We start from the raw sequence: 13473 nt of genomic DNA on the forward strand, positions 1-13473 counted from the left end.
AGCACACACAGCACCAGCTGTTGGTGTCTGAGCCACAGTCTGGGTTTAGTTAGAACCACCTGCCTTTGTGATCTCCCCTTGAAGACCTGGGGCTTCAATGAGCAGCCTGGCTGAGATTTTCAAAACAATTTGGGGACTTTGTCTGTCTGTTTCTGTCTTTTGAATCCACAGTGCTTGCTTAGTCCAATGAAGAATTTAGCCATTAACTTCTATTTTTCATTTAAGATTAAAATTGTTTGAGTTGTTGTTTGAGTTTACTCTTGGGGAATTGGAGAGACCTCACTTTATGTATAGAAACTGTTAATTTTTTTTTAGTATTATATATATTCCATATTGAATGCTAAATATTTATCTACAAGAAATTCACATTAGCACAGTGCCATTACTGATGGAAGAGATATATTTATTTATCAGCTTGGACTTGATAAAAGATTAAAAAGCTTTAAAAACCCAACCTAAACCAACCCAACCCAACCAAAACCACCAGCCTGCTATTGGAGTCTCCAGCTCCTGTGCTTCAGCAGGTGGCAGCCTTTCTCCTGGGAGCTGGAGAAAAGAAGCTGTGATCACAGGTGATGATCCCTGCTGCCCTGTGGAAAGCTGTGTGATTAATAATGTAATACTTACTGTCCTGGCAGGTTTCCTACCTGGGAATTTGTATTTTTTCTGCCAAAAGTGGCTTCAGCAGTTCTTTTGTTTTGGAAATGACGTGCTTCACCATGTCAGTGTGAAAGCTGTTGAGTGACGTCACCATCCTAGATGAATCTTTCCCTTATGGAAAAAAAAAATTGTAGAATTCCATTAAATCTGGTCCTTTTCCTTGTAGTTTTCCAATAACTTCTTTACAACTTTAAGACAAAATTTTAGAAGGGTGTTAAAAATGATAATTTAGAAATAATTTTCTGAGCTAATAAATTGTGATTTTTTTTCCATAATTTATTGTGTGGTATGAATAAAGCTTGAAATAGAGGGACTGGCTTCAAAGTAGGTTATCACTGAACAGCAAAAATCATCCACTTGATTCAAGCTTGATATGCTTGAGCAGAAGAATCTCATTCAGATGATGGCCAGAAAATAATTTTCTCTATGTGGCTGGCTACTGAATTCTTATTGAAAGGGTACTTTTAACATTAACTGACACTGTTAATGGTCTGCTGTGATGCTTAGAACGAAGAGATTTTTAAAATGCCTTAAAATTTTGAAGTTACCACATTTTCCCACAGACCACTGGAAATTAAATTAAACACAATGAAATGTAGCCCACAGACCACTGGGAAATAAATCAAAATGTACATAGCCCACAGATTATTAGAAATTAAATAAATAGCCAGCATTTCAGCAAAAGAGTGGATTTTGTAGGTGTGCAGGGAAGACTGCCTGTGAGCCTCAGCCTGCTCTCTTTACAGCTGGTGGTAATTTTGTGCAGTTTATGTAAAGTGTGGGCTTTTTGAAAGCACATTTTAAGTTTTTTAAAATGAGGCAGGTTTCTGAGGAGGGGTTCTGGGCACACAAATGCAATGCATTATGTGCGTGTATACAAACCCACATTGTTAACAAAGCTGTTGTTAACTTACAGGTGGGCACAGTTTTAAATGAGATCAAGATTTACAGATTTAAAGGTTTTATTAATTATTGCATCAAAATATAAGGAAGTAGCAGCAGTGTAAGAAGAGTAAAAGCCTTTTTTATTGTGACTTTCTCAATCTGTGTCTCCAGGGCAGCATGTTGGCAGCCAGGAGATGGAGAGGCTCCACCACAGTCTGTCAGTGAAGACTGTCTGTATCTGCACATCTTTGTTCCTGACACCACTGTAAGTGTGGGATGTAATCAAAATTAAATTTTTTTGTAGCTGAGGATTGTCTCTTTCCAAAGTGCTTTTAATTGGCATGAATGGCTGTTTTGCCACAATGGCCTGTGTTGTCCGCAAAGGCTGCAAAGTTAAATAAGGCACTCTGGTGTCTTTACTGGTGCATGAGTATTCCCTACAGGCTTTGTGTGAGCTGTGTTGGGTGACTAGAAGGACAGCACACTAAAAGGTTAGAAATAAGAGAGAGACAGAGAGGGAAACAAAACACCAGAAGAAGGTGACAGCCAGAGGAGAAATTAAGGACAGAGAGTGTTCCTGCAAGCAGACCATCTGTCCAGGAGACAAGAATGCAACACAATATATCAACATTTACCAGCAGACAGGGGGCTGCTGATGGTTTTTTTCATCCTTCTCTTCACTGTTCCCCCATTGACATCTGTGGGAGTCTGCTGGGAAATGAGAGTGGCAAGCAATGCTAGATTTGTGGCCAGCTCACAGAGCTTAAAAATAGATGTTTCCAAAAATGGCTGAGCCACTGGTACAGTGTGAGGAATTGTCATTTGAAAGTTCTTGATTTTCTCATTCTAAACAGATATAAAAGAAAGCTGCAAGTTAAAGCCAAGCTAAAATGATTGGCCAACCCCTGGGGGACTGGGGATGAAGATGCTGAATAACATGTGAATCCCATTGAGGAGTGGGCCCAGAGACAGGAACTTTTTCTTTCCACAGTACTGGCAATTTTCAGAAGGCGATGGTAGTTGTAATAGGAATTTATGAATCTGTCATACGTACACGTCTGGAAAGAGCTGGGTAGCAATCTGACAGCAGCACAGAGAGTCCCTTGCAGGCCCATTTTAATCATCAAGAGAGACCAGCAGTCTGTCTTCTCCCTGCAGCATGAGGCTGTCATTTTGCCTTGAGTGCAGTCACCACTTATTGAAAACATCAGGTCACTGTCCCAGGCAGTTTGCCATCTATGCTTAAAAGCTGCTTTCAAAATACTTTATTTTAAAACATTGTATTTTCCACCAGACTAAACAGGCTTGTCTATTCTCCTTCTCAATCCTGTGAACAGAATCTCTCCTGTCTTTTGTAAAATTGTAAGGTAGAAATAGGTCCAATCAAGAAAATCAGTTTCACATTCATAAGTCTCGTCCAGGAGAGAACTAAAATTTCTGGTTTTGCAGAAGTAGCTGGGAACAGAAGGCATTGAATTTTCCTTCTCTTTTTGTGGCAAGCTCTATTTTTTACTCATGCAGATAGATAGTTATATCTTTTCAGCCTGTGAAAAGTTAAATTAGCTAGTAAATATGGAATATAAAATCTCCCAGAGAGCAGTGAATGCAGAGGTCATTCAGGAGCAATTTGAGCCTCAAAAAGAGCACACTGCAGGGACTGCTGCCTGTCACCAGAGGACTCTCAAAGTGTCAAGCACTGAAGAAGGTGAATGACATCATTTTGCTTCCATAGCTACATGTACCAAGTTAAACTGGCACTTCTGACTTTTTTCCACCTATAATTATCACCACCTGTCACACTAGCTCAGCAAAGCTGTGTTTTGCCTTTATTTAGAAAGGGTTTAATTGTAAGATCAAGACTTAAAAATCTTCATTAATTAGGAATAGAAACCCTCTCTCTTCTTTCTCCATTTCCTGCACATTCCCATCCTTATTGTGTCATCCCCATTGCACTCAATTCTTTACAGAGCAATAGTGTACAGTAGTAAAAGCACTGAATGTTTCCTGTCTTGGTGGAGTTTAAATCTGTCCCTATCAAGTAGCTCATCAAGTGTTTTACACAAGGATGAGCAGGGAGGTTGGACCAGATGGCCCCTGCATTGTTCCCTTCCAAGGTTAACCATTCTGTCATTCTGTGATGGAGAAGATGCATGTGAATATTATCAAGTTTCTCAGGCTTCCAGCTGACTTGCAGCATCCTGGTGGCTGCTGAACTTCATTACCCCATTAGGGTTTGCACGTGGGACTTAAGCCCCTGCTCAGAGTCCCCATGAGACCATGATGGAGCTGCTGGGCTTCCCATTGCTTGGTGCAGAAAAAGAAATGGGAATGCTGCATGCAGACAGTTGGCTCTGTGCACAGTCCAAGTGCTAAATCTTCCCCTGAATTACTCCATATCTGTTGCAGCTGTTTTAAACGGCTTTAGTTTGCCATTTCCAAATTTTACTGCCCATCTTTGCCCTTTGTAAGTTTTTTATTGTGTAAAGTCACTCAGAATAATGTAATATGCAATTTACAGGGCAGCTGGAGGTCATGGTGCTATGGAGACTGTGGACTTGTGGGAAATGCTTAGTATGAGCCTCAGGCTTAACCATGCTGAGCTGAGGGGATGGAGCAGGCTCAATATAACTGTTAATACCATTTTAGCTGACACAACTTGATGTGGTTGTATTTCAGAATGAATTTCCTTGTGAAAACAGATGATTTCATTTATTTCTTCACCCCCATCTCTCTCTGTGTTGCATGCAGTGCAGAAATGGGAAGCAGGGACAAGGCACTGCAAGTTAGGCAGTTTCAGCTGAAGAGAAGTTAATGAGAAAAAAACAACTGTCTCAGTGCTTGTAATGTCTTGTGTTTTCTTGGCAACATTGTTATGTTCACAAGAAGCTCCTGAACTGATTCATCAGAGAGATGAGTGAGAAGTGCACATAGATATCTAATTTTGCAGGATGCTGCAGCCATCTCTGCTCCGCTGCTTCTCCCATACAGCCATTTGTGTTTTTGCTGGAGACATTCTTTGCCAGAACAGATGGGACTGCTGTGTTTAGCTAAGCTCCATCCAGAAAATAACAGCAACAGAGCCCATTGCCCTCTAGGTGCAGGGAAAACCAGACCCAGATGTACTTTGATGCTGCTACAGGAAAGGGAAAAACCAAACCAACCTCCCTGCTTATGTTCACTGTGGGATGTTTCTCTTGAGTGTCTGTAACCTGCTGGTAAGTGCTGAGGTGTCCTGGGGCTGTTCTGCCTTTTTCCTGTTGATGCAGCAGCAGCCCTGCTGTGTGTGCAGGGAGGGTCCATACCTGGTGTTGCTTTGGGAAAAAGCTTCTGTTTCTGTGCAAAATCAGGTGCCTCTGCCAGGACTGTTAACATGGGTGCAGACTGGGACTCCTTGCAATCCCAGGAATCCTGCTGGGCTCTTTTGAGGCAGAGTCCATCTGTACTTTGTGAGATGTGGGTCTCTCCTCTGCAGAGACAAAGTCCTCTCTGCAGGATCCCTCTGGTGGGAGAAAATTTCCATAGGCACTGAAGGAGCATGGAGTGTTATCAATATCAAGTGACATTTTTGAGACTAGGCAGTGTTTGAGTGCTGAAGACTTGAGAGCAGGAAGCAGCTGTGCACAACTGTGAGTAAATCTTACTCAAGATGGAGCAACCCAACAGGCCTTTTCCTTCTCCTGTTTCCCACTTGTATGAACTTTTCCTTCATGTTTGTGTAAAGCAGATGTGCTCAAGCAAAGACAAACACACCACGTGCTCAGTGGCCAAGGCAGCAGGAGCTGGCCAGAGGAGATTTTGGCTGGTGGAATACTGTGGTACTGTTAGATCTGCTTTATACTGGAGATAGTGCCTTCTTTGTGATACACAGGTCCCTGCAAACAATTTGTGGACAATTGTGGACAACACTCGTTAAATTCCAGACAGATAGGCAGATATTCCCTCTTTATGGTCACTCTTAAAAAGCTATGAATGGCTTAGATAATGTTCATGAGGAAGCTGCTTGTGTTATGTTATCGCTGTTATCATCAGTGACCTGCCAAAGCAGTGTGCAACAGGAATATTAATCTGGTCATTGTCGTGGCAGGTCAAAAACATGTCAGTGTTGCTGTTCTTCCACAATGGAGGGAGTTACAGTGCTGAAGAGGGAAAGACAACCCTGGATGGGTCATACCTGGCTGCGATTGGCAACGTCATCGTCGTGATGGCAAACTACCGGGTCGGTGTCTTTGGCTTCCTGAGCACTGGTAAGTCATGGGTTTCCAGGGCAAACACAATTATGCATTCTGTAACTCTTCTGTTTCTGATTTTTATTTTTTCAAGTAATTTTTTAAACTCAAGTAACCTATATCTTTCACAGATTTTTTTTCTGAATTATTGTGGGAAAAAAATGGCCAAGAAGTAGTGGAGACTTGATCTGAAGAGAAAGGGGAGAGGCTGGGGTAACAGGGACAGCAACAAACCAAACCCAATATCTATATCAAAGCAATGACTTGTGTTTGCAGATGAGATTCTGGATATTGAGTTTTGCAGACACATGTGAAGATAAGTTAGAATTAAAATTCTTGCTAATTCCAGTGGCCTGTCGTTGTGGGTAGAGTTTTCAATGATTCCAACTTCCAACCTGTTCCATCCATGAAATGTTGCTGATGCTCTCTTGTGCCCATGTCAGACTGGGGAAGAGGTAGAGGCAGATAACTGCAGGTTCATGATAAGAAGGATGTGAGAGGATGGAAAGTATGGCACAAAGGTAGTTGGTTTGTTCCTTAACAATTCAGCCTGACCCCTCTGAAGGACTTGCCACATTTAATCTGAATCTGTACTGGCCTGGATGTGACTGAACATTTGCATGTTCTGTGTTGCAACCCTTCCCCGTGTTCCAGTGTAAAGGATTTTTTGCTCTCCTAATGCCAATTGTCATTAAAAATTATACAAATTCCCATTACAAAAAGGATTTTGTCTTGTATAAAGAGGTATGAAAACACACATTCAATCTCCCTAAATCTTTGGGGTAGTGCCATCAGGTCTTGGGGATTGTTTTTTTCATTTTGCCTTTTTTTAGCCTTGCCTTTTCAAGCAAGTAGGAAACATCTTTCTACCATCTTTCATTTCTGCCTGGGGCAGGGGAACTTGAGATAGAGAGCCACTGAAAGAAAATGCAACAGCTGCAAGTGGAGCTCTGTCTCAGTCTGGTGACAATCCTTGGTCTCTTTAGTGTGCATTTTAATACACTTATAACTTTTAGGATGTCATATTTGCCATGTTTGTAAGTATCTGACCTACATATTTGGCCTCATGATCCTTTTGAGTGTTCACTGCTAGTGATGTTGGGTAGATTTTACCTGGTTTGAGAATATGGCTGTAGTTGATGGTTGTTTTTTCCCTTCTCTGTTTACTGTTTTGTTGAAAGCTCACTCACAGCAAAGTCTCTTTCATTCTGTAAATAGAGAGCTGTCACTACAAGCTCCTTATTTAGATAAGAATTTGGTCATGGGTATATCTGGAAAAGAAAAAAAAATCACTGTTTACAACAGTGCAAACCCAGTGTTTGTGAAAGCGATGCAATAATTTCATTTTGTCTAGAGCCAAATGCAGTGGGCATATGAGCTGTGGGAGCTTCCAGTACACAGCACTGCCCACACCACCCTCCTTCAGCCCTGTGAACCTCACCTAGGTTTCCTCCTGAGGTGGAAAATGCTTCTTGGACTGAATATGGTACAGCAGTATTTATATGATGATGCATAATTTAGGAAAATTATTTGGTCTCTGTTTCACAGGGTTCTGCCTGCATGTCCCAAAATGTCAGTATATGGGCTTGGTGTGCATGGTTGTCATTCCTGCAAAACTTCAGACAGAGGTGGCTCATTACATGACTTTTTGGGGACCTTCTCCTGCTCTCTGTCCTGTGGAGCTGTGGTCAGGGAAAAGTTCAGTCTTTCCTGGCCTCTTCCTCTTTGGGAAGTCTATGGTGTGGATTTGGGAAAATCGTACAGTCCTAGAATCACAAAATATCTGAACTTGAGCAGGATTCACAAGAATCATTGAAGTCCAGTTATTGGCCCTGCACAGGACACCCCAGGAATCCCACCATACACCTGAGAATGTTGTCCAAACACACCTTGAATTCTGTCAGGCTTGGTTCTGTGACAACAAATGGGAGATTATTTAAGTCATTAACCATTAACATTCCAGTCTCCTGTACCTGGTCCTTTGGAACTTTTGCCATTGGTTTCAAAGGGAGCAGGAGCTCACCCTTAGGGCTTCACAGCAGGGCTGTTGGAAGGCCCTACAGTTAGAAATAAAAGTTATGAACTTGTGAGTAACATTAGTTTGATTGTCCAACTAAGCAAAGTCGTGAATCCTCTCAAGTTGATTTGTTGTAAATTGCAAAACTAGAAAGGAAGGAGTTAATGGATTTTTAGGGAATTGAAGGGTAGTGAAAACAGAAGATTTCATTTTGTGTGGATGGAGTTTTTGTTAGTTCTGTAGTTCTGGTCTCTCAGTGGCAGGGCTTTTGCAAAAAGTGAAAGATCTTTTTTTCTTCTAAACACAAAATATATTTAATTAAATTTGCTATCACCTATTAATGTTGCAAAAAGTGATGCATATTCTTACTAACGCCTTCACTTCTTCCTTTGTGTCCAGAAAAATTAAGGTGAATTGTCAGTGATATGGATGGCAAGAGTTTGGAGAAGACAGTCATGTTTTTAGGTTTTATTCTTTTAAGATTCCATGAAGTCATATAAACCAGAACGATTTTCATGCTTTAATTTAGCACTATTGTTCTTCTTCTGTTTAGAAGGAAGCACATGAGGACTCTGGTTTCTTTTCAGCTTCCTGTGGTTCTCAGGAATGTGATCTTTTCCTGTAAAAAGGCAGTGGAAAAGATTCCTGGCAGACATGTTTCTTTCAGTCTAACTCCTATGAAGGTCCATGCATGCATCTGTTCTCCAGTGTGGTACATTTCACAACCCACTTGTGGTTTTTGCCAGGGAGAAAGGAACTGGTTATATTTCCCTCTTTGGTCTTTTTGTTTAGTATAGTGAAAGCAAGGCAGATTGTGTGGCTAAAATATTTACATGGATCTGCACATAAAAATTTCTTCACCAAAGAGATTGTAAAACATTGGAACAGGCTGCCCAGGGCAGTGGTTGAGTCACTATCCCTGGAAATATTTAAAAATATGTAGATGTGGCACCTGGGGACATGGTTCAGTGGTGAACTTAACAGTGCTGGGTTAACAGTTGGGCTCAATGATCTCAGGGTCCCTTCCAACCTGACTGATTCCATGATTTCACTTCCTTTGGAGTGGTCTCAATGGGGATGGAGCAAGTCCTTAAAACGAGATTTCCTTTTTAAAGAGTGGGTTTATTGCTGGATTGAGAGCTCTGGGAACTGGTCATGGTATGCAGGACAAACTAAAAAAACCCCAAGAAAATAAATCACAAAACTAAAAAACTAAGTAAGGAAAATATTTCCTCCATTGCTTCACTGGTGTGGCTTGGACTGATCATCTGAAACAATGGCTACAGGTCATAGTTTTTTTGGGCCTTTCACTTTTTGGCTGCCCTGCTGAAAGGCTGTTCCTAGCAATGGCTGCTGTAGTGTGGGCAGCTCTAAGATCTGCAAGGTGACCATTAATCTGTTCTCCTCTCTATTACTCTGCTGTGTAAACTGGTGCATTTGCTACCTCAGGAATTCACTACAGCAGTGTAAAGGATGTACACTTAAACTGCTCTTTGCCCAAGACTGTCCACAAAGCAGTTCCACTCTGTTAATTTTAATTCACTAGTTTATGAACCTACCTTTATTTTAAACTTGTACTACTTGGTCTTGGCAATAGAAGAAACAAATTGTTTCAGCTGTGTTTCTATTCACAGCTTTTCTGTTTTATCCTGTGGGGTTTTGGTTTTTTCCAAGTTTTAAATGTGAAGAATTTTAAACCTTTGAAAATGAATGGCTCATTGTGAATTAAAAAGAAGCAGACAGTGAATAATCATTTTCTACTCCTTTTTTTACAAACCGTGGAGGAATTACTTATTTCTGCTTTTGTTGATATAAAATCAAGCTTACCTACATTCTTGCAACATTAGATACTTTCAGCATTAGTTGCTTTTAAGAAAAGTATCAGGTTACCACTTTCTGGTGTTGAAAAGGACGTGGTCATATTTAGGTATGAGAAGCACATGATTAATTATTTGTTTGTTTTTATGTTTACCAAAAAAAAAAAAATATATATATATATATATCAGATTTCTATTGGATAGACATAGGACAATCTCAAAGAATATAGACAGAAATATTATAATTTTTAAAATAATATCTGGAAGAGTATAAAGAAATTCAAGATGTGATTTATGATTGGTCAGGCAGGGCAGTTGTAAGAGGTGTGTAGGAAGGAAACATGCAATCAACTGTACTCCAGGAAAACAGTAATTCTTATAGATCCCTTCCAACTTGTGAACTTGGCAAACACACACATTTCATTTGTCTGTTTTTAATTCATTTTAAGGTTGAGCTACTTATGTAGAAAAATAATCTTATGGCTAAATTTATGGATACTTGAGCCTGGATTAGTCTCCTGCCATGATGTGTCCTAATGAAGCTGAGAAGTTCATGTGTTATTTTTCTGAAAAAATATTTCATGTGAAATTTTTCTGAATCCAGCACCCCAAGGGCTGCCCTGTGGAGTGGTAAAAACTGAAACGGAGTCACTGCGTAAAGTGATTACATTGGAAGAGACCACCTCAGACTTTTAAACTCTGGTATCAGTTTTGTCAAGTTTCAGCAGCAAGAGCTGCAAAAAATGTAGCATTTACTGCAAACTTCAATGTTTACAGTTTTCAGCCGTGTTTTGTTTCCTCCACCAGGCTCTGCTGAGGCGAGAGGGAACGCTGGTCTTTGGGACCAGCTGGCAGCTCTGAGGTGGGTGCAGCAGAACATCGCCAGCTTCGGGGGCGACGCCGGCCGCGTTTCCCTGGGAGCCGCGCGCGGCGGGGCCGATGTCGCCAGCGCTCACCTGCTCACAGACACAGCGGGCACAGGCCTCTTCAGGAGGCTGCTCTTGATGGTAAGTTCCATTCACCTGCCCTGTGAAAGGATGTTGCTACAGAGATGAGGATGCTGCAGTGTGTGGGTGCTGGTTTTATTTCATACATACCTTGGCAGGGCTGTTATTGCTGTAGTTATTTTTCATCTCACCTGTGACTGTTATCTCCAGGAACTGGATGCTTCACCAGCACGTACCAGAGACGCACTTTAGTGTTTGATTTACTCATAGTAAGAATCCAGCTTTCGTCACTGTGGTTTTTTGGGTGTTATATAAATAACCTTGTTTCATAGCCTGGAGGTACAAGAGCTTAGTTTCCATTCCATAAATTTGATGTTGGTCAGCAGCTTTTAGACCCTGAAACTGATGAGCCAAACTCCCACATGTTAAAGTATCCAGTCTTTTTTTCAGATCTTAAGACAAATTTCATTTAAAAGAAAAAACAGGTTTCAGAGAGTAAAAGTCAGTTTACAGATGGGCTTGTTTCCTATCAGCTTAGAACATTTTCTCAGTCACTCCAGGTGATCCATATCCTTACAGTCTTTCCTGTGTTGAGTCTTAGGACTCTGATATCAGTTTTGCCAGCATCAATACTGCCATTTATCTTGACAGCCTCAGTGTGCTCTGAAATGAGGCTTAATCACCAGAGGAAGTTTATATATTCAGCAGAAATGGTACTTGGACAAAATGAGCTCTACTAGCAGTGCTGCCTTGGAACAGTGAGCAGTGGAATAGAATTCTTGGTTCAGGAAGCCGAGGGCCCAATTAAATAAAATGCTGCCTTGAATATAATGACATCTTAATTCAGTACCTAATTGTTCTTCACTGTGCCCTTGCTTCAGGAAACATAACTTGCTTTTGCATCTCTGTGGCTCAATAAGTTTATTTTCATTGCATTGCTCTAGTGGGGAAGACAAGGGAAGTTTTTGAAAATTGCTGCTCATTAATTGCTTTTTTGTGTCATTGTCAGATAATTCCTGACACAGTTCCTAGATTTTCAGTCAGCTCTTGACATAGAATTTAATTTGCTAGAAGACCCAGAGTAGTTTTTCTGTTTCCTCCTATTCTGAAGTCACAAACCCTTTACTGACATGGCTGAGGATGGGGCTCTGTGAAAACTGTGCCGGACACAGTGCAATTTAACAGCTGAACCACTTAGTGAAGGGAAATGCAAGGACCTCTTTGCTTACAGTTGCTTCTGGAGAGTAGTTATGTATTTTCTTTTATAAAAGAAGTTTAAACTCATTCTTTCTCCTACAGCAGAACACTGGTAGAGAACAGTGGCAAGTGCAATGAGCAGACAGGTGCACCAATTCTTCCCACTTTTCTGGTGTTTATGTAATTTTTTTTTTTTTTTTGGGACTGTGCAAACCACTGTCTTGGCAAAGGCAGCATCTCCACTGAGTTCAGAGTAGTGTTAATTATTTATCCTGACAGCCTCACACTGGATTTAATTTTCTTGTGAAATACACTGACAATATAAAAGCAAGCAACAATAGAAGTAGCTTGTAGCTTAAAAGTATACTTGATCCATCTTTTTTTTTTTTAAGTGGTGCCAAAGCTGTTTTTTCACTTACGTCTCCTGTAAAGGGATGCGTCTTGTTTTTGTTCAAAGACACCAAAATCATTGAGTACTTTTAATTTTACTGTAAAAAAGGAGGTGCACACAGACTAACACAATGAAACTGAGAATATACTGAGGCATATACCAGATATACCTTTCCTGAGGGAAAATCCCTCAATAAAGCTCTTCTGCACAAGTCAGCTTTGTGCTCCTTGTTTCTGTATTTGTTATGCATGATAAAACCATACTGTTCCTGAGCATGCAGAGAGGAGTGGTGCATGAAACTTTCTTTACTAGAAAATGTGCACCCAAAATAGCAAAATGCTTTTGAGTTTCCCGTGTCTATCCTATAATAGGTTTTGTTTAGAACAATCTGAAAACAGATTGAACAAAATCAGTGCAAAGCTATCACAGGGACTTTTTAGAATTTTTTTCATCTTTCAGTGGTATGATTAGAAATAAGTGTTATCAGTGATTATGGCCTTATTGTAAATGGTTTAAGAGCATTAGCCTGGCATTTGACTTCATTTTTTGATCACTCAATGAATTTACCAATGCAATGTTGATGTAGATGACTGAATCAATAGTGTGGATTGCAGGGGCTGCAGAGGGCAGCTGTGATGGGTGTCCTCTCAAAGCATTCCTGGTGGATGTCAAGGGCAGCTTCCAACCTTCTTCCACCCAGTGCAAGGGAAGACACCAGGTCCCTCCTGGCCATGGAAGCAGATCAGACAATGGAAAGAGAAGGAAAGAGAAGGTTTATTGCTCTTTGACTGCAGTCAGGTAGAGGGCTCTTTGACATGGACCCTAAATATCCCTGATCCTGGTAATTAGGTACTCTGTAGATCCCCTTCCCTCTTTTCCCATCTCCTTTTTCCCTCCCTTTACCAGTCTCATTCCCTCTCAAACAAACCAACCACCTCTCCTGGTTACTTTTTTTCATTATGCCATTTCATAGGTAGTGTCAGATTTGTTTAAAATCACTTGGGGACTGTCATCCCTTGCAAGCTTGTGTTTCCCAAAAGGTCCCCAATAAAGTCTTCCAGTTAACTGTTAAAATGTCCAGACCTCACAGATTGTCCCCATAACCATCTGTGAAATCCAGCCTATAGCACATTAATTAGTTTTTAAATGTCCTATTGGACATTTAATTAGTTTTTGTCACTTCATCATGTCATTACTGTGAGGATGACAGAGTGTCTGCATAGGATGCCCAGGGAGGTTGTGGAGTCTCCATCTCTGGAGGTATTCCAAAGCCATCTGGACATGGTCCTGGGCAAATGGCTCAAGGTGGCCCTGGTGAAACAGGGAGGGGTTG

The 13473-nt window shown here is 40.9% G+C and overlaps 1 protein-coding gene across 1 annotated transcript in view; it reads left to right on the forward strand.

Moving 5' to 3' along the window:
* LOC121359883 (thyroglobulin-like) overlaps positions 1-13473 on the forward strand; it is a 131485-nt gene that overhangs the window by 52104 nt on the left and 65908 nt on the right. The window contains exons 30-32 of the mRNA XM_041479149.1: positions 1717-1810; positions 5630-5789; positions 10413-10612. Coding sequence (XP_041335083.1) covers positions 1717-1810; positions 5630-5789; positions 10413-10612 — 454 coding nt within the window. The remainder of the gene's footprint in view (positions 1-1716; positions 1811-5629; positions 5790-10412; positions 10613-13473) is intronic.

This window comes from Pyrgilauda ruficollis, unplaced genomic scaffold, assembly GCF_017590135.1.
Source record: "Pyrgilauda ruficollis isolate IOZ18807 unplaced genomic scaffold, ASM1759013v1 scaffold48, whole genome shotgun sequence".
In the NCBI taxonomy this organism is placed as follows: domain Eukaryota; kingdom Metazoa; phylum Chordata; class Aves; order Passeriformes; family Passeridae; genus Pyrgilauda; species Pyrgilauda ruficollis.